This window comes from Hemicordylus capensis, chromosome 5 (assembly GCF_027244095.1).
Source record: "Hemicordylus capensis ecotype Gifberg chromosome 5, rHemCap1.1.pri, whole genome shotgun sequence".
Classification (NCBI taxonomy): domain Eukaryota; kingdom Metazoa; phylum Chordata; class Lepidosauria; order Squamata; family Cordylidae; genus Hemicordylus; species Hemicordylus capensis.
In genome coordinates this window covers 115,433,220-115,460,572 of record NC_069661.1, presented here as the reverse complement: position 1 = coordinate 115,460,572, position 27,353 = coordinate 115,433,220, and the positions used below count along the sequence as shown (strand labels likewise).

The 27,353-nt window shown below is 41.0% G+C and overlaps 1 protein-coding gene across 13 annotated transcripts in view; it reads right to left on the bottom strand.

Moving 5' to 3' along the window:
- Window positions 1–27,353, bottom strand: part of KCNIP4 (potassium voltage-gated channel interacting protein 4) — a 598,831-nt gene that overhangs the window by 351,337 nt on the left and 220,141 nt on the right. For 3 of the 13 annotated variants that reach the window (XM_053252535.1, XM_053252533.1, XM_053252536.1), the window contains exon 2: window positions 1,762–1,918. The exons of 7 other annotated variants lie outside the window; for them this stretch is intronic. Coding sequence is in view for 1 of the 6 variants with exons in the window: in XM_053252527.1 (XP_053108502.1) it covers window positions 16,126–16,168 (43 nt within the window). In the remaining 5 variants the exon portion in view is untranslated. Of the gene's footprint in view, window positions 1–1,761; window positions 1,919–3,809; window positions 3,827–16,125; window positions 16,223–27,353 lie in introns of those variants that run through there. 3 more of the 13 variants (XM_053252531.1, XM_053252538.1, XM_053252527.1) reach the window with 3 other exon arrangements.

Genomic DNA, 27,353 nt, shown 5'->3' with positions numbered 1-27,353 from the left:
CAAATGGCCTCTGCGAAGTCTGTCATGGCCTAGAGTCTCACAGAGGCCATTTGAGCATGCACAGTGGCCATTTTGTTTTCAGCAACCATTTTATTTTTATTTTTTATTTTAAAAAATGGCGCCCCCTTCAAGTTGCGCCCGGGGCATGTGCCCTTCCTGCCCTACACTAGGTACGCCCCTGCTCTCCTCCCCCTAACATCCTCCTCCTCCTTTTTACTCTGCTTGGTCTCAGTAAACAGTAGAGCCATAAATCAGTCCAACATTGCATAAACAACAACATTCATAATAATCATGCATATAGCACATTTTAGGTGCTCAGCACATATATCTCACATCCACATTTGTGTCAGTAAAATTAACCCTGGAAAGCAGCCAGTGTTGTGACTTCTTATTGCAGGTAGTGGTTGATGCTGAAAGAATAAATCTAGTGAGCTTATGGGTGAAGTCAGATTTGAACTGGTGGGTTTCCTGGCTCACATGACATTCTTAACCACTACTGTATGCATATATATTTGATATACAAAATGTACAGGTTGACTGAGAAAGAGAAGGCATGGTGTTTGTGAGTGAGTGAGTGAGTGAGCCTGCGCCCTCCAAAAAAGCATATAGACTGAGAGCAAAGGATGGAAGACAAGACTAGACATGCCAGTGCAAGAAGTGTTATTGTAGAGAACAGTGAAGAAAAGATTATTTGTGGGTTTTCAAAATTATTTTTACTTCACTGTATTATGTTAAAGCAATACTTATAAAATGCACCTCTAGAAATAGCCTGTTTTGGTGGCAGTATGGCCTTCAGACTGGCATGGGGTCATTTCCTAGTGACATGCAGAGTGCCACACAACGTATAACCCCTACAAAACCCTACTGCTCGCTTACTGCAGTCTTTCCTTTTCTCAACATACAGAACTGACAAGAAACTTCAATAACAATGTCACCAAATGATCTTATGCATGCTTACCATATTTTCACATATAAACCCTGCACACAGGTATAACCTGCACCCAAGTATTATCCCCACAAAATTGGCATTTAAGGTTTGTTTGTTTGAAGTGCACCACCTGCACCTGTGTATTCCCTACACTGGACCTTTTTCTATCTGGGGGCTTTACCCCACCCACTTGTTCCTCCCATGCTTTGTTTTTTCTATCCTCAGCGGGGTCTTGTCTCCCTGTCACCCCAATACACTTGAATGGAACACACCCGCACCCAAAGAGAGCTGCTGATCAGGGGCTGGTTTCCCTCAAAAAGGAGCAAAGAGATTGCTTTCCACAATACAGTCCTCCTAGGTGCACCTAGGAAGATACACTCTCTTGATTTAACCCTGTGATTTAATTACACTGGAAAGTAAACTGTAAACCAGAACGGAACTGAACGACTCTGTCTACAAAGCCCCTCAGCTCTCTTGGGGGACAGAGGAAGGTGCAGAGTTAGGTTGGGAACCAGGAGGAGGAGGGAGTAAACGGGTCTGTGGAAAAACAATTTTTTATGACTCTCACACACTTAGATCCCTGCACCTAATTAAAAAAACCCTGTATAACTCATGCGGTATACATATGCACAAATACAGTACTTAGAATATCCCATTGAGTTCACTGGGACTAGAGATGCCATCAAATTTCTTCTAAACCAAAGCATCAAGGTGAATTTAGAAGGTTAGGTTGGGTAAAGCATCCGAGCAACTTTGAGGGAAGCAAAGGACAATTCTGAGAAAACACGCAGAATTCCTTCAGAGGATCCTGCGTATCTCTACAAGGGACTCACAGTTCAGTGGGTGGCTGGTTAAGCTGTGCCACTGGTGTTATGCCTTTTACCAGCACTAGAGGGGAGTCCAGTGAGGAATCTGTAGTTGATGCAGAAACTTCCCACTCAGTGGGCAAAGTTGACAAGATCTGGGATAAGAGCCTCTGCCAAATTGTGCCTAAAGAGAAATTGCAAAATTAGTGAAATTTCCTGCTTGGGAGAACAATCTGATGAATTTCAAGGAAGCAAGAGAAAGTCAATAAGAATAGTAAAATTCCTCAGGAGGCTTCCCCATATCTCTGAATGAGCCAATGAGCTCGTAAGCCACTGAGCACAGGATAGCAGCCATGCCATTAGATCCTATGCAAGTTTACTTATTTAATGTATTTGTATACTGCCCACTACTGAAGTCTCTAGGTGGTTTACAGCATAAAACAAACCAATAATTTAACAGTTAGAATCTTTTTTTAAAAAAAATCAAATTAAAATATCCATTAAAACACACCAACTAAAAAGCGTGGCTGAAGAGATTTGTCTTTAGTTGTTTCCTAAAAGTCAACGGGGATGGAGCAGCTCTAATCTCAGCAGGAAGTGCATTCCACAGTCCTGGGGCAAGTACAGAGAAGGCACACCTTTGAGTCGCCACCAGATGAGCTTTCAGCACCCTCAGATGAACCTCTCCTGAAGATCTTAATAGGTGGTGGGGTTCACAACGAAGAAGGTGTTTTCTTAAAATACTGTGGGTCCAAGCCATTAATGGCTTTAAAGGTAATAACCAGCATTTGTATTTCCCCCGGAAACCAATTGGTATCCAGTGTAGATCTTTTAGAAATGGAGTAATATAGTCTCTACATGGCATCCTGGAGATCAATCTGGTAGCAGCATTCTGCACCAATTGCAGCTTCCGGACTACATACAAAGGCAGCCCCATGTAGAGTGCATTGCAATAGTCAAGCCTGGAGGTTACCAGCATGAAGTTTATAGAAACTGGCCACTGCCTCCACCTGAGGTATCAGAGAGAGGGTTGGATTCAAAAGTACTCCCAAACTGCAAACCTGTTCCTTCTGGGGGAGTGTAACCCCATCTATCCCATTTCCCGACTTGAAGCTTCCTAAAGTGAGCACTTCCATCTTGTTTGGATTCAGTCTTGGTTTATTATTCCTCATCCAGCCCATTACTGCCCCAAGGCAGGCATTTAAGGGAGTTATGCCATTGCCTGATGAAGCTGACATGGAGAAGTAGATTTGGGTGTCATCAGCATACAGATAACAAAGTACTGCACCAAATCCCCTGATGATCTCTACCAGCAGTTTCATGTAGATGTTTAAAAAGCATTGGAGACAAAATTGAATCCTGAGGAACACTATACAAAAGCTCTCGCTTGGTAGAACAGCTGTCTCCAAGTAACACCTTCTGAAATCTGCCTGAGAGGTATGAGCGGAACCACTGAAAAGAAGTGCCCCCTACACCCAGTACCTGCCAACAATCCAGAAGGATACCATGGCTGACGGTATCGAAAGCCGCTGAGAGATCCAAAAGGACCAACAGAGTTACACTCCCTCTGGAGATCATCCATCAGGCCAACCAAAGAAGTCTCCACCCCATAACCTACCTGAAAGCCAGTTTGACATTGGTCTAGATTAGAGTTTCTTAACCTTGGGCCCTCAGATGTTGTTGGACTACAACTCCCATCATCCTCAGACACAAAGGCCATATCTGGGGATGATGGGAGTTGTAGTCCAACAACATCTGGGGGCCCTGGTCTAGATAATCTGTTTCATCCAAGACTGCCTGGAGTTGAGAGGCCACCACCCTCTCAATCACCTTGGCCAACCATGGGAGATTAGAGTCAGGCCTATAACTGCTTAACTCTGAGGGATCAAGTGTAGGCTTCTTTAAAAGAGGTCTAATAATTGCCTCCTTTAAACAAGGAGGCATCCTACCTTCCCTCAGAGAAGCATTTATGATCTCAACCAGAAGTTTACTCAGATGTAAGTCCCACTAAATTCATTGGAACTTATTTGTAAGTGTGCATAGATACTCCCTGCAGCCTTAGAGAGACAATGTACCTTCTGATGTCAAAAATGTGGTCTAGGATTGTAATTATAGCATGGACTCCAGCGGTATCATGGGTATGACAGTATTGCCATTAATGTCAGTCAGGGTACTAAAACAGAGAGCAATGCTGAAGGCAAGCTGTAAGAAAAACAAAAGATTCACTCTGGAGCCAGAAGAAACATCGTGAAAGTCATACACATCTTCAATAGTCACTCACATCTTCAACAGACAACAGCAACATTTCCCGGGGCTCTCAGTCCCTCAAGACTGAATTAATATCATAAAGAGCCTCTGGGCTAGAGGCAGGAGCCCTAGAACAGAAACATGCCTGCCGCACTCAGTTTCCAACTTGGCAGGCATCCTGCAGGGTCCTCTTATTAGATTATGTTTGTACTTTAACAAACAGGGTCCTGCTCTTCATAGCTTCTTTGCTGACCTCTACAGGCCATCAGCAAAATAGATGAACAAGGTGTGCAAACAAGCAAAGTTTTTCCAAAGCAGTCACACACAAAACAGAAATAGTTATTGTACAAAACACTTTCTAAAATAATATGTCTAAGCCAATTCACAAGGAGATGTGGATACAGATTCTCAGCAAAACACAAAATCTGAAACCTACCACTTTAAGATACAATGTTATATGGATGCTAGGTTAACTGGTTTTATACATGCCTCTTCTGCATGTTTCTCCACTTTTCAGTTTCTCCTTTAAAAAGTGCTTCTCTTATAATCCTATGACTTTTACACATTAATGCCAACTCCCAAAGATTTTTCAGCAAAATATAACCCCAAGAACTCTGCACTAAGCTTCACGATTCAAATTTTGCTACTATATGCATTTGATGAAATTGTGATCCATATTATCTCATGAATGTATCCCAATAGGGGTGTGCACAAAACCGGTTTGCCCAGTTCGGGGGGGATGGGGTTTGAAACTGCCGCAGCCATGAGGGGGGCCTCTGGTCATCCCCCCTTCCCCCGCCAGTCTCCCCCTGGCCATTTTGGGCAATTTCCGCGCCATTATGGCCCTTTTTGACATGGTGGTGGTCATTTTGTAGGCTGCTGTACAATCAATCAATCAATCATGTTTATTTACGGTCATAGACCAAAATTTACATACATAATAATACACATAATACAGTAGCAATATATACATAATACAATCAGGAACATGGACTCATCCTAATCAGCAGTTTCCCGTTTGCATAATCTGGTTTACCATCTGTTGTCTAGCCTTCTTAGCTGCCTCACAGAACTTAGCAACTTTAAATGTTACTTCCTCCTTCTGATCTGAGAGCAAATAGTTGACGTTAAATGCATCTGTATGACCTGGGAAATCAGTCAGTAATGAGGAAATATAACAAGTTCGTAAGTCCCTATAGAAGAGACAGCGGAGTAAAATGTGAAAGATAGACTCCTGTTCTCGAGAGCCACAAGGGCATGGTCTCTGTTCTTTTGGGATCCCTCTAAATTTACCTTCTAGTTCAGCTGTAGGTAGCACATTAAATCTGGCCAGTGTAAACATCCTGCGATACTTAGTAATGGTAATCTTACCCAGATAATTCGCAGGTTTAGTGTTATACATTTGTAGACCTAGGAAAACTTCTTTAGAGATTAAAGATCGATCAGTCTGCATTTCCATATCATAGATCCACTGCTTTAATATCAGCCTTGCGCGACAAAAACCTATTTCTAGTAAACCATCCAGACTAAAGCCATATAAACTTATTTGGCGAGATATTGACTGCTTCCAACTAGAATTAATTTATCAATAAAAATTAGGTGAGCAAGACCTGTAGGAAAGAAAGACAATCTTAACCAGAAGCTGAGAATGGAAAACCACATCCGGGCTTCCATCTTAGGCATACCAGTTTCCATCCTCAATATTACATTGGGAACACATCTAGGGATCTGTAAGATAGATCTCAAAAACTTTGTCTGAACTATCTCTAGTGGTGTGCAGTTAGTATATGGGCCCAACTGCGACCCATAGAGCAACTGAGAGCAGGCTTTAGCTGTAAATAACTTAAGGGCGGCTGGTACAAATTGAGCCCCATCTTGGTGGAAGTATGATTGGATGGCCACTGCCGATTTACGTGCATTTTGGATAACATATTGCAGATGTGCTTGGCGTTTCGTAGAGGCCTGGAAAACAACCCCTAGATATTTAAAGGTCTTAACCTGTTCTAGTTTATGTCCAGCCAAAGACCAATTTAAGGTCTTTGGGTGTTTAGCAAAGGCCATAATTTTGGTCTTGCTATAATTGATTTCCAGAGCGTATTCATGGCAAAAATTAGCCAGAGAGCAGAGCGCTCTATGGAGACCAACAGGAGTCCGAGATAAAATTACTGCATCATCTGCATATAGGCTGCTGTACATGTGCCCTGGTCATGACCTGGGCCACACAAATGGCCAGGGCATATGCACAGCAGCCTCCAAAATGGCTACTGCCATGTCAGAAATGGCTGGAATGGCCCCCAAATGGGCCAAAACAGGCTGGGGGGGACTGGGGGAGGGAGAACTGCTGGAGACCCCCCCCATGGCCACTTCCCCAGAGGCAGTGAGTTGTTAAATTTAAATGTAGAACCCCCGGCCCAGGGGTTTCGGCTTAACCTCGAGACTGGGCTCGGACCAGTTTGGTGGCAAACCAGCTTGAGGTCAAGCAGAATAGAAAAAAAATCTAATGACCCAAAATCTTATGACCCAACAGAATAGTCAAAATCTTATGGTTTTCAAATATACTTTTGGAAAATCCAGCACTATCAAAAGTGACAGGTGACAATTACTTAAAACCCTTCATTTGAAATAATGATTTCTTGTCCCTCTGAAATAAAGTGATAAACCATTCTTTGTTAACAACGGTCTAACCTTTAAAAGTAGATTTTGGCATCTGGAGTCCCCTTGGCACCTAAAAGGCACTGATTGACCTCTAAAGTTGCAGACCCAAAGAAGTGCACTATTTACAGCAGATGGTGAGAAATGATAATGTCCAATTCCTCTTCTCTCATGTTTGTGACACCCTGAGGCTATTCTCACAAACAGCCAAGACCAGGCTAGGGCAGATTAACCTGGACTTGGCTCCCTGTGGGAACCACCAGGAGCTAAGAAGCCGGCTGTTAAACAAGGTTAAGGGAACAAGTGTTTAATTGACTGTGTGTCAGCACTAGCTGCTTTCAGCTGGCACTGAAACACAGATTGGTGCCCGCCTATCACTGGGGGGATACCCACAATGCACTGCACACTCGCACAGTACATTGTAAGATTTATGGGGGCTAGGACAACACATCGCGACCCCTGTACCTCCGTGCTGCCCGTGGCAGCTGTGGACCATCTTGATGCATGATTCACACACCCAGCCACTCCATGTGGATCATCTGCAGAGAAGGTGAGCTTCTGCTGCCTTCCCCGCTGTCTGCCCTCAAGCCCTCTCACTTGATCATGAGAAAGGGCTCACTGACTAACATTGTGCTCATGTAGTGAACAAAGCTGCGCTAGCATAAGAACATTCCATAGGAAGTCATGGGGATGTTTGAAATTGTGCTATTGTGCAAAAGTCCCCTATAAAACATATGAGGAGTGCCTGGGGAAGATAAACTTTAGTTGCCTCCTCAAAAACAGTTGTTTGGCATCCTGAGCTCCCATTAACAGCGTGGTGTAGTAGTTAGAATGCTGGACTAGGACCGGGGAGACCCGAGTTCAAATCCCCATTCAGCCATGATACTTGCTGGGTGACTCTGGGCCAGTCACTTCTCTCTCAGCCTAACCTACTTCACAGGGTTGTTGTGAGGAGAAACTTAACTATGTAGTACACTGCTCTGGGCTTCTTGGAGGAAGAGCAGGATATAAATGTAAATGAATAAATAAATAGCAATAGGGCTTGATGGGATAGTGTGAAGATCATTACAGGATCATTACAGCTCCAACTTGTGATTCACTTACAAATACAGAAAATACATTCCTCAAATACATATGAATACTAGTCAGTTTGTCCTACTCTGGTATTACTTACTAATGTCTTTAATGCAAAACATGATAGAAGAGCTTGAGAAAGATTAACAAATTCATATACAGATGCTCTGAAATCAAAGTTATCTATACAAGCTTGCATTTATGTCTGATGTATTGCTTGTGCAGGCAACATTCCTAGTGATATATTTATTGCAAATAATTACCCTGCCTTTCTGACAGGGTACTACAGTAGGTTGCCTTATAGAAAAAATGTGCAATTAAAATAAGGTCTAAAATGGCATAATAAATGACACGTTGTAAGTTTACATTTCTTAATTAAAACATAACATCTTTTGTACATATTGCACAATAATAAGGAAAATGGTTTTTATCTACAGTGCTATCCCAAAAGTCGTAACTACTGTGTTTTTCAAAAGCTTCACTGAATATGGATATGAAAACTGTGTTCCTTGCCACAGGGTTTAATACCCCTTGTTTGATTGCTTTAATTAAAATGCAAATTTAGTCATAGTGCAGATGTAAAGACAAAAGCTTTGAGGAATACTGCATTTTATATCTAAAGAACTATTAGCTCAAATAATAACCGATGAGATTTCTGCAGCTGAATTGCAAAACTAATGTTCATTCCTTCTGAACTATGTAGAGATTATACATTAAAGCAAAACTGCATTACCACCTACAGTTTTAATTTCCACAAACTTAACTTCAAACATTTAAGAATTTACTGTGAATAGCAACTCCATCATTGTGGTATTATTAGAGCTCCAGATTGAAGTATTGTGTGCACTCTAATGATACATCTCCCTAGGATAAAAACCACCCCTCTGATGTGAGACTATGTAGTCTACTATCCTGATTAAATGGAATTCCATTCAAAACAGTATTGTGTAATAAAGGAATCCCTCCCAGTGAATGTGCTAATGCTTAGTATATGGGCAAATTGCTTGGAAAAAAGTGAAGATGGACGAGAACAAGCTTATTGCACACAGATAATTTTAACCTGAATTTTAATATATATATTTTAGTGGAGGGAGTAAAAAAACATTAAAGACAGATTTTCTGCAGAAAAAAGGCTGTTCAGTGACAGAACTTATCAGTTAACATGGCTACCAATGAACACTAGACATAAGCAAGTCATCTTGAGACCGGTTTCAGTCTCAGGGAAATAGCTTTATTCTAAGGAGGTCAGCTCACACTTAGGACATAACTACACTACAAACTTCTAGTTTTGGCTTCCCACAAAGAATCTTAAGAGTTGAAGTTTGAGGAGGATTCTGAGAATTCTCTAGCCCTCTTCAGATGGTATCTACCTACCTACCTACCTACCTATCTACCAACCAAAAGGAATGCTGTGTACAGGATCCCAAGAATGCACCCAGAAGCTCCGCTCTAGCATTTATGCATTCAAAAAGCCTCACCACCTCCACGGCACTGCCCACACTTATAGCATTTGTGAAGAGGCAAAAATCATTTTATTAAGTCTTAAGTATTCAATCCTCATCTGAGTATATATGCTTCATCTATGCAATTTATATTCTGATATACTCACCCATCCACTGAGTAGCTAATTTTTGTTTAGTTTGTTCTGATTTCCTTTGGAAGAACCCTGAAAACATCTCAAGCTGCCAGAAGGGTAACTATGATCGCTCTTAGAGGTTTGGGTTAAGTTTAGGTTAATTTAGTATAGAAAAGTCTTAGGTAACATTGGGGGTAGACTTTAGAGCCGAAGTCCAGGTCCTACACACACCCTGGGCACCCCCAAACCTTTAGTCTGTCCTAGCTAGTGTGGTAGTTGCTGGCCTGCACTGCTCCGGGCGGCCAAGTGTGATTGTGAATGAGTGCTTTAGAGACAGAGGCGGGAGTAGGGAAAGAAATATGTGGGGTGGGAATATGTAAATTGTGTGTTGAAATATTTTTGCTACTGCATATTGGTATAGATATACCTGTTTTATATACTTACATTCTTGTGAGTTCAGTTGCTGTTTGTGCCCTCAAGAACCCATGTATTAAAAATACTGTGTGTGTGGGGGGGGGGGATGATGCATAACTTGTAGTGGGAGAGGGGCCTCCAGCAGGTGGGGGGACAAAGGCCTTTAGGTCCATGCTCCAAAATTATCTAGGAGCACCTCTGGAGCCTCTGTGTGAAATAGTATGCTCGACTAGATAGGCCTTGGGCTTGATCCATCAGGGCTGTTCTAATATTCTGAATTTCTCAGTGCCACCTGCTGGCCAGCTTCTGCTTCATGTGAAGAACTGGTTACTATTTCCTGGCAAATGGTTCTTCATGAAAAGCAAGTGCTGGCCAGTAGGTGGCGCTGAGAAAATTGTGCTAGGCCCCCGATCTGCATCTCAGAGCTTGGCTTCACCCTGGCTAGGATTATGGAAGCCTGTTGGTGTGTGTGGAAATCTGTGAAGAATCAGCATTTGTCAGAAAAGTAAGAAACGCAAGCAAGCAACAACTGGCCAGCAGGTAACATTGAGAAAATCATGCTGGGGCCCTGCTCTGCATTTAGTGTAGAAATAGTAAAATCACACTTGGAACAGTGCTTATTGCCATCTGGAAGATCCCTTTGATCAGTTTAGAAAAATAACAAAAGCAAGTTCCTGAGAATTGAAACACCTTTAAATCATACATCAGCTAACATATTTTGCCATGAAGTGATTGTTATATAGGTCCACAACTAATTGAAAGCTGGCCCTTAGTTACAGGGCAAAGAGGCACTTTTTGAAGTGATGCCTCTCACATTTAGCAAAAGAGGAGCAACTGTCCCTATTCAGCCAAGCACAGCATCCTTCCAGGGGCTGTTGCAAGCATGAATGGTCCCATTTGCTAAGCAGGGTCCACCCAGGTTGCATTTGAATGGGAGACCACATATGAGCACTGTAAGATATTCCCCTCAGAAGAAAGAGCAGAAGGTACCAAGTTCCCGCCCTGGCTTCTCTAAGATAGGGTTGAGAGAGATTCCTGCCTGGAGAAGCCACTGCCAGTCTGTGTATACAATACTGAGCTAGATAGACCAGTGGTCTGACTCGGTATATGGCAAATTCCTATGTTCCTATGTCCCCCTTGTGTTTCCTTTTAGCCCATGAGCTGCTTTGGGGCAGGGAAACATTTTCTAGTTCTTTTTGCTACGTACACCACTTTGCAAAAGAAAAGTTCACAAAGTGGTATATAAAGACTCTTAATTGTAACAACAGTTCACAGAAAATCAGTAACGGAGATTTGTTCAGGAGGCACATTTTCAGTTTACAAGGGTAAACAATAGCAAAGCAACTGCTTATGCTGCATGCTGAAATTGCTTTTACTTTCTGAAACACCCTTTTATGTGCAATTCATTTTATTTTGCTCATAAGATAGATGCAGGTTGGCCTTGTTATCCATGGTCCTGGTGATGTGTTTCAGAAAACCAAAGTAACTCCATTTTACTTAGAAAACCTCAGTTTGACTTAAAGTAACCCCAGCTCAGCTCAGAGCCATCACGGCCTCACATGATCAACGTCATTATCTCTCTCTACTAAATTGTATCTATGAAACTTGGTTCTCACAGGATTCTCATTGTTCTTTTGCTGACAGTTAAGAAAACAGGATATAACCCAATAAGGGGTGATCACCAGATGAACAATGAATCATTCGCATGCGTACTAGACACTTAGTCCACCATTTTGTTGCCACATATACTATGTCTAGGGTATCAGCATCATTCAGATTGTTTGTATAAATGTAAGATGCACCTATAACCAATTTGTAATCAGTTTGAGAGCGTAAAGCCCTCTGATTACCTGTTGCAACTGCAGTGCAATAAATGCCTCAATTGTATTCCCACTGAGTCTGTTTGATTGGCTAAAAGGTGGACCCAGGAACGAACTGAATTCACATCACTGGCACCCATGGTTTCGCATATCCACAGTCAGGCCATGTACACCTGGCCTCATTATTTTTATTATTCTAAAAATAGTGAAAATTCGCCTATCTCTGGTTCCTAGGTGGCCGGATATGACTTCTGATGTCATTTCCGGCCACTATTTTGCTGAACAGAGCCAATTTGCAGGAATTTTTTAAAAGCAAATTTCCCTCATAATTGTTTTGTGGAAAATTGGCAGAATTGGGGGTTTGTGGGGGCACTTCTGGACAGCTGGAGACTTGGAGAGCATGGTGTGGTATGTTGTTGCCCTGGTTTCTGCCTCTTCCCTGCTTTTTAAGCCTTTTTTGACCTCCAGGAACCTAGCTGCCCAATTGCCATTGGCTCAAGGTCTCGTTATCCACAGTTGTAGGTGAGAATAGAACCACCATGGATAACAAGGGCCACCTATAATTCTTATTGGAGACGGGAGGTTAAAATACCTGGGGATTAATTTATTTCCTACACATATCACTAATTTAAATCTTGCTCCTCAAACTCTAAGTTGTCAATCGATGATGTACTGTTTTTGCTGTTTAATTAGGCTTCCCATTCATTTCACTTTGACTTCATGCCAATATTGTGGTTCTTTTAAGATAACTCTCAGTGTTTGCTACAGAAATGCACTGGCCTAAATCTATGACCAAGTGGTGTGCAGAACTGTCAGTTCTCTTTATTTAACCTATATTTCCCAATGACATGTAAAAGTTTGAAAATAAATTTATCATACCATCAAAACTTTCCCATTATTCAGGTGGCCTATTTGGACTGTGCTTTCCTCTCTAAAGATTCACTGGCTGACATTCTATGCAGCATGCTACAAGTCCAGGGAAGAGGCACACTTACTGCTTCTACAACACTTTGAACCCCACCTCGCTGCAACCAAAGGCAGAGAGGCTCCATCTCTACTAAGGAATGCATCATCAGACTTCCGCCAGTACTCCCATCATTCTCAACGGGAGTACAGGAGAACCTCGATATTTGCAAGGGTACCATTCTGGGCAGCAACTGTGGTTATGGAAAATGCGACTATCAAGTCATGGGATCCTATGGGACCACAGGGCTTAGGTTCCTGGTTGGCTGAAAATGGACAAAAATCAGCTGAATTTTGTGGGCGGGAGCTTCTTATCGTTCTCTGTGCTCCCCCTGAGTTGTGCAGTGCCCCCAAATCAGCTGACAAGCAGCTTCCCCCTCTCTATTTTTTAAAAAGATGGGAGCCATTTTGTGGCTCCGTAGAAGAAAATGGTGGCCGGAAATGACCTCTGCAGTCATTTTCGTCCACCTCCGACTCATAGATACGCGAAGTTGGCATGTCCCCCCCCCTTTTTTTAATATGCCGAGGTCGTTTGTTTCCCCCCCCAACCGTGGATATGCAAATTATCTGGAATCCACAGATGATATGGAATCCACAGATAATGAGGTCCACCTGTACTGGCAGAAGTGCAGTTGAAGATACAACTCCTGATGGCATCAGCACCAGAAAGCCTATTGACCACTAGGGGTAGAGACAATGAGCAAGGGAATTCCCCAGACTACGCTTTCTCTAGTCTACTTCCTCTTTGTTAAAATGATAGTGTCAGGTTATGTCTCTCACCGAAAGACAGACTTCTTCCCCTTCCCAGTGTAGCAAGCAGCTAGGCGTGAAGGCCTTTCTTATCTCTCTGATGTATTCCCTAGGTAAACTACTTTACTTAGAACTTTAACTCCATATCTCCAGACAGTATTAATTAGCAGTGCTTACTTGTACACTTCTGCTGTGGGTTGGACAGATAAGCAAATCTATCCTCTGCCTCCAAATCTCTAACAGCAATGATGCATTTCTTTGTAGGCATGGAGTCTCTCTGCCTTCAGCAGCAGCACCGAAAGGGTTTAAAGTCCCATGGAAAAAGTGAATTCACCTCTCTTTTAGATCAGCAGCTTGAAGTACAGAATGTCAGCCACTAAATATACATTTAAGCTTTATTCAGAATTATCAGACTGTATCTCTTGCATTTTATGGTCACTATTTATAATTTTAAAAAATTCTAAAAAAATTAATTTAAAATATTTTAAAATGAATTTTTTATCTTTAAAACATTCACTCACTCACTCTTCAGGTTGTGGTTTGTGTTGCCAAATTAAGTTCCAAATTGACTTGTTTTCTCTTCAGCTTCAGTGCTAGTCAAGTAATAATTTTACATTACCAGTTTAAAATTGCCAGATGCAAATAAGCAATTTTGGAAGTAAAGTATCAAAGCTGGTTCCAATACATATTCGTACAACTGTGTTACATTTGAAGAAAACAAAAAAACAAAAACAATCTGAATGCACCAAATTTAATGGTGCTGTGTTCATGAGGAAAAGATAATTAATAGAGATGCTAATTTTGTAGATGCCAAGAGGTTATAAATCAACAGATTACACGTCGGGGGTTTTTTACCTGAAGACATTTTGTTTTTGCTATGTGACCAACAACGTGTAATCTATCTATATATTTAATTCTCTTAAACGTACTCATCACTAATCCCATCTGTGGCAGCTCTCGCGAGAAAGCTGCAGATTAGCGACGGAGATGAGAGGAGAAGCAGGTGCAAGAAGCGGCAGCTGCCAGTCTGGCCAGCTGTGCAGGGGAGCAGTGGCTCCCAGGATGGCAGGCAGCTGTGCAAGGGAAGCAGCCACCAGCAGGTGGCTGTGAGCCAAAAGCGGCCGCTGCCATATGGCCGGCCGAGAAGCGGCCACCAGCTGCTGAGGAAAAGTAGCTTGGCCGCTGAGCAGAAATGCGGGGGGGAGGAGAACTAAATGGGGCTGGAGAGGGGGGAGAAAGAAACGGGGCTGGAGGGGAGGGAGAAAAAAATTAAGATGGTGGAGGAGAGACAGGGAGAACTAGGGGCACAGATGCTCGGCACCAGGTCAGCTAGTATATAAACATTATAGACACTTAGTACATTTTGGACAAACAGCAATATAACATTATTTTTCATGAACAAAGAAAAGATCAGTACAAAAAAATAACAAAGAGATCATGAAGTTTTGAGACAGAAATGTATAACAGCACCACAGAAAATGAAAGCTATCAGCTTAATGAAATCTCATGATCTAATCACAAACACATACATTTAGCCAAAAGTATCTTTTAGCCCAAAGAGGAAGAGATGGGTTGTGGTTAATATACACAATATCTCAAATGATACCACACTGAAACTTACAGTCCAATTCTATGCACATTTACTGAAAAGTAATGGACCTTACCCTCATGTACAAGAGCATTGGATTACATACCTGCCAACATGTCCCTATTTCCCTGTTCAGGTAAATGGGGAAATAGGGACATGTAGGCAAGTATGGGATTACAGCTTCAACAGTGCCATCTTATGCATGTTTACTCAAAACACAGTACCACTGTGTCTAATGGGGCTTACTCTTTACTAAGTATTTTAGAATTGCAGCCTCTCTTACATATGACTTTAATTTGAAAAGCATAGCATAGGAATAGGAGCAAGCATGTGCTTCCTTGTAAATTGATGCACAACACAAAATGCCTTTCTCCAGTTTCACTGCAGCAATAATTAATAAAGAGGGGAAGTTATAAAGATGCTTATAATGATAAGACACAATAAATATGATTGAATTCTACATTAAAGGTACTTTTAAAAAATAACTAGTGCCCAATTTCCCTTTTAATTGCTTCTAAAGGGCAATTAAAAAAGCAATGATTACAGGTAAGTTCAACATACATTAAACTCTTATTCTGCAAGACATTTTCATTACTATGTCCTAGAAAGATCATCATAATGACAAACAGTATCATTATAGCAGGAAATTTTTTTAAAAAGCAGACATGCTAAAAGCACAGTGATGTAGTCACGATGTGTAGAATGGCTGACATGGTGTAAGTGAATGAGGGCAATTTTGAGGTGAGCATGTTAGCCTGATACTTTTAGGTGGAGGGCACAGCCTGAAGTATTATAAAGCTGTTTTCCCCAAGTGCTCCATCCTTATAATTAAATTGTCACCAAAAGATGAGAATAGCATCAAAATAGTTATTTTGCTCTTTTCAATTCATGGCATCCCAGACCAAGATACCAACATTTACTCTTAATTCCTTTCACCTGTGACTTAAATAATTAACTCAATTACAGAGTCCCAAAAATCCACCCTTGCAAGCTGTTTAACTTGCAGGCCACTTAAACAAAATCTCCATCCTCCTCCTCATTAAAAACACAGTTTTGTAACAAGCCCCTTGCTCAGTTTAATCCTGTTCAAATTTTAAGTGTCCATATCCAAGTCCAGTTGCAGTTGAGATCCCAAACTATCCAACTTCTCAAGCAACATTGGCTTGAACTAACAAGCATCCTCTGGAAGAGTGTGAAAAAAGTAACATAAACAGCATCATTCTTTACATGGAAACATGTTGCAGACAGCATACTCACTCCATGCCAGTTATAAATACACCAAAGTGGACAAAGAGTTATCTTCCTACCTCTGCTGTACTTCCTCTGTTGTAGAAGTATGAAAAAGGTCATCACCGGAGCTCCTATCCTCACAAACTTCAGTTCCAAACTTGCTGATTTGCCCTGCTAGGATTTGGTATACAAGACTTCTTTGTCACATTGTTCATTAAAAACAATAGACTAATGCTGTGGCCATCTAAACACAGGGGAATTCTGTAAGGGCTTCAGTCCCTTAAGTGCTTGCATCACATCTGTTGGCAATATACATATTTAAGAGCTGTGCACTCTGCCTTCTTATTTCTGATTCACATACCTTTAGGGAATTCAGATGTGCTGCAAAGGGAGAGCTGGACTTCAACAAAATGTAGACTCATTGTCTCTGTCATCTAGGTTAACTGAGCCGCACTGCTACTGTGCTAACATCTGTACAACACTGTTTATTACAATGCAGTGCTCAAACTTTTGAAGCCAGTAGTAGCTTTTATATTATGATTTATACTATACTATAAATAGGTATTGCAAATTGCAAATTGCACCAGTTGGAACCAGTGAAAAGTTGAGAACAAAGTGAATGTCTGTCTACGAGCGTTCCTGGTTCAAATCTTATTTCAGCCATGAGCTCAACAGGTGGCCATAGGTAAGACATTTTCTCTCAGCCCCTCTTCCCTTTGGAATATATGGATAATAATAGTGACTAGGCCGATGCAAACATTTGGCTTTGAAGGGTTGAAGCTAATCAAATGCACACTGGCCCTGATCCCACATAGAAGTGGCCACTCCCACAGCTTACCTCCTCACAGAGCAGTTCTGTGCATAGCACTGGGGAAGGCCCCTCAAGGGAGGTTGGGCTGCAGGAAACCACAGTGTCATCTTGGAAGTCATACAAGAAAGTGAATGGTCCTATGGGGCTCTATGGGGCTCTATGGGGAATGTGCCAGAAGGACTACCTTTCCTCATATCTTCCAAGAAATCACTGAGGCTTCCCACAGCTCAACTTTCCATGAAGTGTCCCCCACCCCACCCCAAGCACTGTAAGCAGGACTGCTTAAGTGATGGAAGTGGCCGCCTGCAGCATGGCTTCAGGGGTAATGGGTTCATGCTTTGACTTCAACCCTCGGAAGACAAATATCTGCACAGACCCAATACTGACCTACTTTACAGGCTTGTTGTATGAAAAGCTTTGAACATACATAAATGTGACAGGACCACATTAACCAGGAGTCACCCCATGAAACTGAAGGTCAAGAAATTTAGGACCAACAAAGGAAGTACTTTTTCACACAGCACATAATTAATCTATGGAATTCTTTGCCACAGGATGTGGTGACGGCCACTAGTTTGGGTGGCTTTAAAAGGGGCTTAGACAAATTCTTGGAAGGCAGGTCTGAACTAGTAGTCTGGTGGCTATAGGCCACCTCCAGCTGCAGAGGAGGTGCAGTTGCAGAGGAGCAACAGCAGGAGAGAGGGCATGCCCTCACCTCTTGTTTGTGGGCTTTCCAGAGGCATCTGGTGGGCCACTGTGTGAAACAGGATGCTGGACCTTGGGCCTGATCCTGCCTTGGGCTGATTCCAGCAAGGCTGTTCTTATGACCATCTGGTTACATCTGTATGGACAGACTTCAGGCTGGCGGGATCTACTTTATTTTGCACTCAAACCCTCAGGTACACCAACAAGCACCAGGTGCAGCATAGTGTCTGGGACAGAGCTAGATGTAAAATGGTGGTTCAGGAGGTCTTGCCTATTGCACCCCTTCAATAAGGTTCTTCATTATAAGGCCCATGGGTCAGTGGTTCCCCCCTCAACCACCCTAAGGGCGGCCCCCTGTTTATTGAGCCTGTGTGAAGCTTCAGTAAAAGCTGAATAGTCTACACAACCACACACACCCTGGCACCATTCAGAGTTGACTGTTCCCACTTTGCACCGCAGCGGTTTGGCCAGCAGTTTTGAGCCCTGGCACCATCTTGGCAGGCATATATGGAGTGCTGGAAAGTGTAATCCTCACCGCTTTCCCCACAGAGCTCTAAAGAGAGGGCTGCATCCCTCTTGAAGGACCTCCCAGCACTGAGATAAGTGTAATATTATACGGAGATCATTTGAAAAATAGTGAATATCACTGCCATGAGTTATAAATTGGGATAATTTGCACATACAAGTACAAAATTGTGGCAAAACCATCTGGGAAAATTATCTAGTGTTTCTGCATGGAAGAAAACCCAAAAATTCTCTTTTTGAGAATCTGAGTCACTACAGATCAAGGACTCTGTCACAAAACTCTAAATTTGGCAAGCTGCCTGCACTGCAGCACATGGTGCATGGGCGGCTTCCCAGACAGAAGGTGATGGATGCATGGACTCTGCATTCTGTGAGGCCTCACTCTGCATATGACCCACTCTTATTATTACTATTCCTTGGAGGAAGGCAAGATAAAAAAGTGAAATAAATAAATAATTCCCCCCCTAAAACAACTAGTTTGTATGGCATTCATAACTGGCAAGGTTGAAAAGAAATGCAAACTAAAATAACGTCATTTCCCATTTTTGCGAGCCAACTATCTGCACAAATAACACTGCCTCTATTGCTGCAGGAGCTATATTGCCTGAAATCAGTCTTGAATGTCTTCCAAAATAAGATCTTTTAGAACAGGCTGAAGGTTTTCCACAGTCATTGGGAAGCAGAATTAAAATAGTGACTCCACACAGTACTTTATAGAGCTCTATTTTAACCAGCAATGCCCATTCCCATGGCCAAAATTCTTCTATAATGTTTACTCAGAAGTAGTCCCATTGACCAACAATCACTTCCAATGTTAATTAGTCATTTCCTTGATGCAACTTTTGTCAGACAGCAGTGTTACGGATGGGTAGTCTTTTAATTACTGATTAATATCGATTCCTGTTCTCATGAGAGTGGCTTTAAATACTAGTTTCTTTTCTTTCTTTTTTCATTTTTAAAATAGGAAAACAGCATTATTTACTAATTAAAAAGAAAAAGAAAAAGATGAGAGGTAATTGGTAATTAAAGCATGGTAATGACAACATTCACAGCGACATCAATGGGCTTTTATATGCATATTTGTGTCCACAGTAGGTAAATGTTTTCTAGTAAAATAAGACTTCATGTTTTATGAATTAATATATTTTAAGTTGGATTTGTAAGAACTGTTGTAGAAATTTCAGTTACATATTGCTGGATAAGCTGCACTTTTATATATTCACTTCCTTCTTTAAGAAGCATAAATAATACTATTAAAGTGTGAGATTCCACTACAATTCTCTAGATAAACATTTTCAAAATGCATGCCGTCAAAGGAGGCAGGTGCATGTAATTGACTTTTACAGCGGTACTCACAAATACAAGTTAAAATATAATAAAGCCCCATATAATTATTATGGTGCATACAGATGCAGCATTTTGCATGCAGCAGGCACAGTCTGAACACGTTTGCCACGATGCAATGCAAATGCACTATCCTGTTCTGTCCAGTGTGCCCACTGTTCAATCAAAATGTTTCTTTTTTTACCTGAAAGTGTGTTGGCTGTGGTTTTGCCCTACAGAGGAGCTGCATTATCCTCAGGATAGTAGTAGCAGCAGAAGCAGCGGCATCAGAATGTTGAGTACCCAGAATGTTGGGGGCAATATGCTAAATCATTGTAAACCGCTTAGAGAGCTCTGGCTATAAAGCGGTATATAAATGTAAGTGCTATTGCTATTGCTATTGCTATCACATACATGTTCATGACATACTGCCTGGCATAGGGCAGCAAGAGAGCATCGGTGGCTCATGTAAGAAAGTAAAAGACCTTTAGGCATCTGAAAATCGTAAAGTTCTCTTGTCAACAACCCCATTGAGCACACATAGCCCACTGGCACTAATATATCAACACTTGTAGTCCACATGCCAAGTTGTATTCAGGAATAAATGAATGTCAATATCATAGTGCTAGTTTGTAATTTGCATTAGGCTATTATAAATCTTTTCTGCAAATATTTAAATATGCATGGAACTTCTGATGAATATTAACATGGAAAAACTCTAACTCCCACCGTTGAGTATCAGCTGAAACATATAAATTGTTGTATTTACACACCATAATCACTAGCAACAACCTGTTCACTAGCTTTGAGGAGAAATTAATCAGGACTGCAATTAAGAACCAAGACAGGAAACATTTGTTTGTTTGTTTACACTTATATAGCACCCCATCCAACGGCTCTGGGTGGTGTAAAGTAACAAAAATATATTTTCTTCATGTGAAAGATGTGGATCTGGATTAATATCATATTGCCATGTACTAAAATATGAAACACTTGATAGATATGAGGCCCAGATATGAGGCTTCAGTTATTCCAGTGCTTTCGTCAATATACTGGTAAGATCCCGGAATTGCAAATTGGCAATTTGCAGGAAGCTAATTCTAAGAAAGTTTTCACAAACTTTCCATTAGCATCAAGTCATGGTGAATGCACAATTTTTTGGGCAGCATACAGGACTCTCTATGACATGGACTTCTTGGAGTGGGGTGAGGCAGACTTTGTTACAGAATAGAAAGGGATTACTGTATGGGGCCATACCACTTGACACAGGCTGCATACAGCAAAGCTATATGTACTCTTAATTTTGTAAAAAGCTCACACACATAGGGCATAAACACCATCTGTTTGGAATGGTAGTGGAGCGGGGCTTAAATTCTATGGAGATCCAAAGAGCTCTTTTCAAATCAGGCCCAAACTCCTCTGAAGTCTAGGTAAACTCGAAATGTGATCATTCCACCTCCCTCGACCCCCGCCAACTGTGAGCCCTCCCTGCCAAATGTATGTCCCTGAGAGGGCAGCACGGAGGATTTGCAACAAATAGAAATCTCCAGACTTCAGGCCTAGCTGAAGCTGTGAGCACGTGCAGCAGCTGCTACTAGTGCAAGGAAGCATGGGAAATTTATTTTGCATCTCTCAGTGCCTCAGCTTTCTTAACCTACTTTGCTTAATGCACCTAAACTTGAGTGCTTTCAGCCTGGAATCCTTGCCGATTTGTCCCCATGAAACTTGAGCTCTTTAAGGGACTGGGTTGAGAGACCCTACCTTGGAGGAAGGCCAGCTAACTTCCTATTACCTAACCACACTTCTTATTATATGACTTATAACTCTTGCCTTCTCAAATATAGCATAGTTGTTTTCAAATGAGCAAATGAAATCTTCTCAAAGTATAACTGCATCTTTCCCAGAGTAGAAAAAATTTATAATACTTATGTGCAGAACTATTTCCCCCCACAGTGTGGCAGCAGAGCCTTTAAAAACAGAAAGCAGTGCAACATACAAAGAAACACCAGGTTGAACAGAAAAGAAATGTGGCTTAGAAAGCTAGAAGTAGATGCCATGCCTGGTGCCAAAGCACCACATCTCCTTCTCTGGGGAATGCATGGCATGATATCCTTATGATATCCTTGCAAACACCAGCCAAAACAGAGAGCAAGCAGAGAAACAGATGTGATGACATCACATCACCCATTCTGCAGCACTAAACATTAGGGAAGAGAGAGGAATGGCAATGTTAAGTGTGTCCGGGAACCCTATGTACACTTTCCTGACTTTTGTGGGGAAAGAGTGTGATAGAAATGAAACAAGTAAAACTAGACAAGTAATCATTGGTAATTACTACTGATCCCTCCATATACAGAGTCTGACTCCTGCAACATTTGGAGACAAGTTTAGGACGGGTTGTTTTTCAGAAGGTGCAGCCAATATCTCACTGCTGCTGTCTTCTGCAAAACCCCAGTGGGAAGGGAGCAAAGTCAGGCTTCCTTTCCTCCATGGATAGTAACAGGATATGGGTAATATATCCTTTATAAGTTGGGTTTTTGCAGGAAATACCAGCAGCTGCCACCTCATTTAAAAACCCAGCAGGAGGAGAGATAAATCTCCTTCACAGAGAATTCAGAGAATAGCAGGGTTGGTTTGTCTCCTATATGCTTGGGGGATGGAAAAGAAGATAAATCAGCCCTCCTTTCCTTCTCTATCTTCCAAGCTTAGAGTGGCATTCCTCTGAATACCAATTTCTTGGAGAGGACTGTTGCATTCAACATTCCACTGTGGGCTTCCCAGAAGCACCTTACTGGGAACTTTCAGAAACAGAAATTGGGTACTTGACTAGACGGACTTTGATCCAATGTCCAGCAAAGTGGCTCAGTAGTTTCTCTCCTGCATTCTGGGGTGTTGCTGGAAGCACGGGGGCATCCACCACTGCCAAAGAGGTGCATGCATGGATTGTATGGAAGTTTCACCCCTGTGCTAGAAAAAATAACCGTCTTCTTTGCGGTGCTTCTTGTGTAGCTGTTGTGATTGCTGATAAGTTTCCATCTTGATCTGGGTTTAGACTGCGTCCCCCATTCATCGCAATAACTAACTAATAACCATGAATGCAGTCTGAGCAGTTGGAGTGAATTAAACTGCTTCAAAAGACCTGCTGAGAACACAACTCTTCCTGATGTCCATTCTGTATTAAGTTAGTACCACAAGGTCATCCCTAATCAGCACTTAATTTTAGTGGGTTATCATAAAGTGATATGAATTCATGTCATAAATCTTTAATGACTGCACTTTAAAGAATTGAGATGGTCTGCTGTCTTAAACTATTACATGTCCCTGTTATTGATCCAAGATCAATCCTTCACTTATGTTAAAAGGCTCATTGTTACATTCCCATCATTCAGTTACAATTTCTAACTACTGAGATAACCATTTCCTGGCTGAGCATTAATATTTATTATTATTTTATTTATTTAATAAATTAAATATTATTTAATAATAGACTGCATTACTCTGTTTAGAGCAAACAACAGCACTAAAGCTCTGGATTTCTCTAGACACTACTAACTAGCGGCTCAGTCATTGTTCTGCTGGACCATAAAATTATGTGCAAAAGCCATCAGAACATCCTGCTGTTCCACAAGTAACACAACACCTAAGATGCTGCACCACTGCAGAAGTGTGTCAGATATTACTGCATCAGCTGAAAACTTGGTGAGAAAGTTTAGTGGTGAGATTGCAAAGCCATTATACAATATGGAAGAGTAATACTGCAGACCATGTTTAATAGAAGAGTTTAAATCTCACAAAAGATGATTTAGTTTGCCAAGTTTGCAGATTGTTACTGTTTAAAGCTAGAACCTCAGGTAAAAATAAATACTATTTATATACCTGAGTTTAAAATGCACAGGAGTGGGGGGAACAGATGACAGTTCAATAATTGGTTTGAGAGAGAAATGTCTTCCTACACCCAGGCTGTTGTTTGGCTTGCAGCTTGGAACACATAAAACTTGAAATGGCACACAGTTTAACTCTAGCTACTGCAACTGAAATCTTACTTTACATAAATAATATGTTAAACCAGTAAGTGAATTTCATAGTGCAGTTATATAAGGAAGTGGAAATCTTCCTATTATATAAGTATTATATAAATCTTCCTAAAAATCCTGCTTATGCCATTTTGATGGAGCATTAATTTCAGAGTCTTTAGAGGACTCCTTCTTGCTTTATGAAAGTGATATAGAGGAATGCCTGGCTGGACTGACTGGCATGTGCTCATCAGAAGTGGTAGAGTTACCTCCAAAGCACCTAAACATCTGAAATCTGGTAGTCCAAGTTATTGTGGTAACCAGAAAATCTTACGTATGCCTCCTGCTCAAATAGGAAGTGCAGCTCACAATTGTTAAGATATTTATGTACCATCTAGAAAGTGAAATTGAGACATATCCAAGAAAAGCTTATAAATGGGACATTTATATGCCTGAAGGCAAAAAGTGAACCACTGGAGACAACACATCAAGAAAATATTTTGTAAAAAAATAAGAATCAAAATACACTGCAGCATAAAGATATGCAAACACATACACATAAATACATTCACAATAGCTAAGGTTTCAAGTACTGAAGGTAGCTGAATAACAGAATGAAAATTAAGCACCAAATGTCTACATGAGCTCCTGGTGGCGCAGTGGTAAAGCTGCCGCCCTGTAACCAGAAGGTTACAGGTTCGATCCTGACCAGGGGCTCAAGGTTGACTCAGCCTTCCATCCTTCTGAGGTCGGTAAAATGAGTACCCAGAATGTTGGGGGCAATATGCTAAATCATTGTAAACCGCTTAGAGAGCTCCAGCTATAAAGCGGTATATAAATGTAAGTGCTATTGCTAAGAATTCAATACAGACTTTTTTGGGGGGGTGGGGATGGGGTGGAAATAAAGTGGCTTAATTTTTCTAAGGTTGCATTTAACTCTTTTGGGTTTTTGGTGTTTTATTTCAGTTCAATACTTCAGCTGCCTTCAATACTTGTGGGATGAATTCCTTCCTAGTTTGTCATTTGTACACTTTTCATTCAAAATCGGAGGCATGAAGGATACTTCTTTAGCACTAGCATAAAGTAAGCAAAGTCACACAAAAGACAGAAAACTAGGCCATGGGAATTCCACTACCACTTCATACTTAGGTGGCTGGAATACCTGCAAAGGAACCTACTTTTATAGCATGTCAGACCTTTGGTGCATCTGCACTTAAGGTAAGAACAAAAATGGGCTGCTTTCCAATGTAAATTTGCCTGATTTTTTTTTTCGTATTCTTGCATTCAGAAAACCTACACAGTTAGCCTTTTGAAAACTGTAGGTTTTCTGAATGCAATAATGTGAAAACATTCCATGATCAACCAATATTACAAAGTACAGAATACCAAATACCAAATCTGTTGGGTGTTTTCTTTCTTGTTGTTTGACTTTCTCATTATAAGTTTCTGCTTAGTGGTGGGCAAACATCACAATGCATGGTTAAAGTGTGGTATCTGAAACTCCTGTTTCAGTCTTCTGCCTGAAACAAACATGGTGCTTTCATTTCTGTGCATTCTCCTATTAGTGACATATATTTCTGAGAAGGACCATGCTTCTCTCCCTTTTTCTTCTCTATATGCTACACTTTTGGCCAACAATGTCAAGTCACTGCACCACTTTAAAATGTCCCCCCGCCACAAAAAGGGGGGGGGGAGATGTCACAGAGATCCAATCTCTCCCCAAACTGGACCAACTACTAGCATGCTGCAACGACTGCTGGTGAGAAAAGGCAAGTTTAAGAGGACTTTGATGCACCTTTTAACCCTTCCTAATAGCATTTGTATACACTGTGTTCAGTGTCACACACCATATTACCCAAACACAGTTTTTACATTGACTTATATTATTCTCCTTTTCCAGTTTAATATTTCAGCTACCCACATATTTCTCTCATCTTTCACTTAAACATCTACCACATATTCATATGTAGATCAATGAATTTAACAGGTACACTTTTTTAAAATGCTTCATCTACGTCATCGTTTTGAGTTTCTGATTACTACAATAAACATAAAAGCAAGCATTCATTTCACCTGGCCTGCACAACATGACCAAGCCAAAAGTAGCCCATTAACCATAAATAAAGGCCCATTTCCTGTTTTTGCTTCTGGCCCGGGGCTGTAAACATAGGGAGTAATCAAACACAAGGCACGTCACAGCCACTAGCCTGTCTAGTAGCTACTCAAGGACGGACCTTCCCCGTTGCTGCTCTGAAGCTTTAGAATGTGCTCCCTATTTAAATAAGAGGGGGGGCCCATCTCTGACAACCTTTAAAAGGCTAGTTAGCAGGGGTACCAAGTTACCCCTGCTAACTTGGAACCCCTGCTAACTTGGCAAAGAGGTACCTTTTAATGTGGTGATTCTCTTTATTTAGCAGTGGGGGAGAGTAACTGGCCCTATCCACCTACAGCACAGTACCTCCCGTGACTGTTGCTGGTATCTCTCTTATGTTTCTTTTTAGATTGTGAGCCCTTTGGGGACAGGGATTCATCTTATTTATTTATTTATTATTTCTCTGTGTAATCTGCCCTGAGCCATTTTTGGAAGGTCGGTATAGAAACCGAATAAATAAATAAATACATAGTCAAGACACATATGTTCACCCAGGCTTTTAATTAGATTTACAATTTTAATAAACACTTTTAACACGTTACATTTTAGATTGTTTTAATGTTTTAATTTTGTTTTAATGGTATTTTTATTGTAAACCGCTCAGACACGTGAATTTTGGGCGGTATAAAAATTTGTTAAATAAATAAATAAAGTGAGTCACACTACACAACTGGTGGACTGTGTTTGACTTGATGGCTCAAAAACTGTGGACCTGTGTACAAGCTGAAAATATTCTTAATCAAAATATTTTTAACATTTAGAAGTTATTTTTAATATGAGATTTAAAAGAAATTTTAATATTGTCAGCCTGAAATCTTTTCCATTTTGAATAAATATTTTTTCTTCTACTAGGATCTAGTAAGCCTCCTGCTGTGAGATACAAGGAAACTTCCAATTTGAATTATTGAACACTTTTTAGATCTGGCTAGAGTTCACATAAATCTGACATACTGACATACCTCATCGCTTTTATGTGTTACCAAAAGACTAAACATCTTTGACAACTTGATAAAAAATTAATTAGTCTTCCTACAATTCAGGAGGGTAAAAATACGGTAAAATCCACAAAACTGGAGACTTAGAGAATAGAAAGGATTTGGAAAACAAAATATATTCACATTCTGGAATAATAAGCAGTACTTAATCTTGGAAGGCATTGTTCATTTGACGTCCATACTGGCCAACAACATTTTGCTGCCTGAAGCAGAGCATCAAATAGCTTCCCTTCCTTCTTTTTCTGTTTTTCTATCTCACACACACACACACACACACACACACACACACACACACACTTTTTCTTTCAAATATCTTCTCATTCCTTTCTTTCCTATTAGAAAAGGAAGAGCAAAAGAAGTGTGATGCTATTTTATTTATGTATTCATTCATTCATTCATTCAATTTCTACAGTGCCCTTCCAAAAATGGCTCAGGGCAGTTTACACAGAGAAATAATAAACAAATAAGATTGAACCTTGTCCCCAGAGGGCTCACAATCTTTAAAAAAACGTAAGATAGATACCAGCAACAGTCACTGGAGGTACTGTGCTGGGGGTGAATAGGGCCAGTTACTCTCCCCCTGCGAGAGAGAGAGAGAGAGAGAGAGAGAAAGAGAGAGAGAGAATCACCACATTAAAAGGTGCTTCTTTGTCAAGTTAGCATTTTGCCTCCCTTCTTCTTTAGGGCATTCATGGGTGGGAGGAAGGGCCTCAATCTTCTTGTATTTTATTTTAAACTTTGAGAACTTGAAAAGTGGCACATAGAAAGATATCACAGTAGA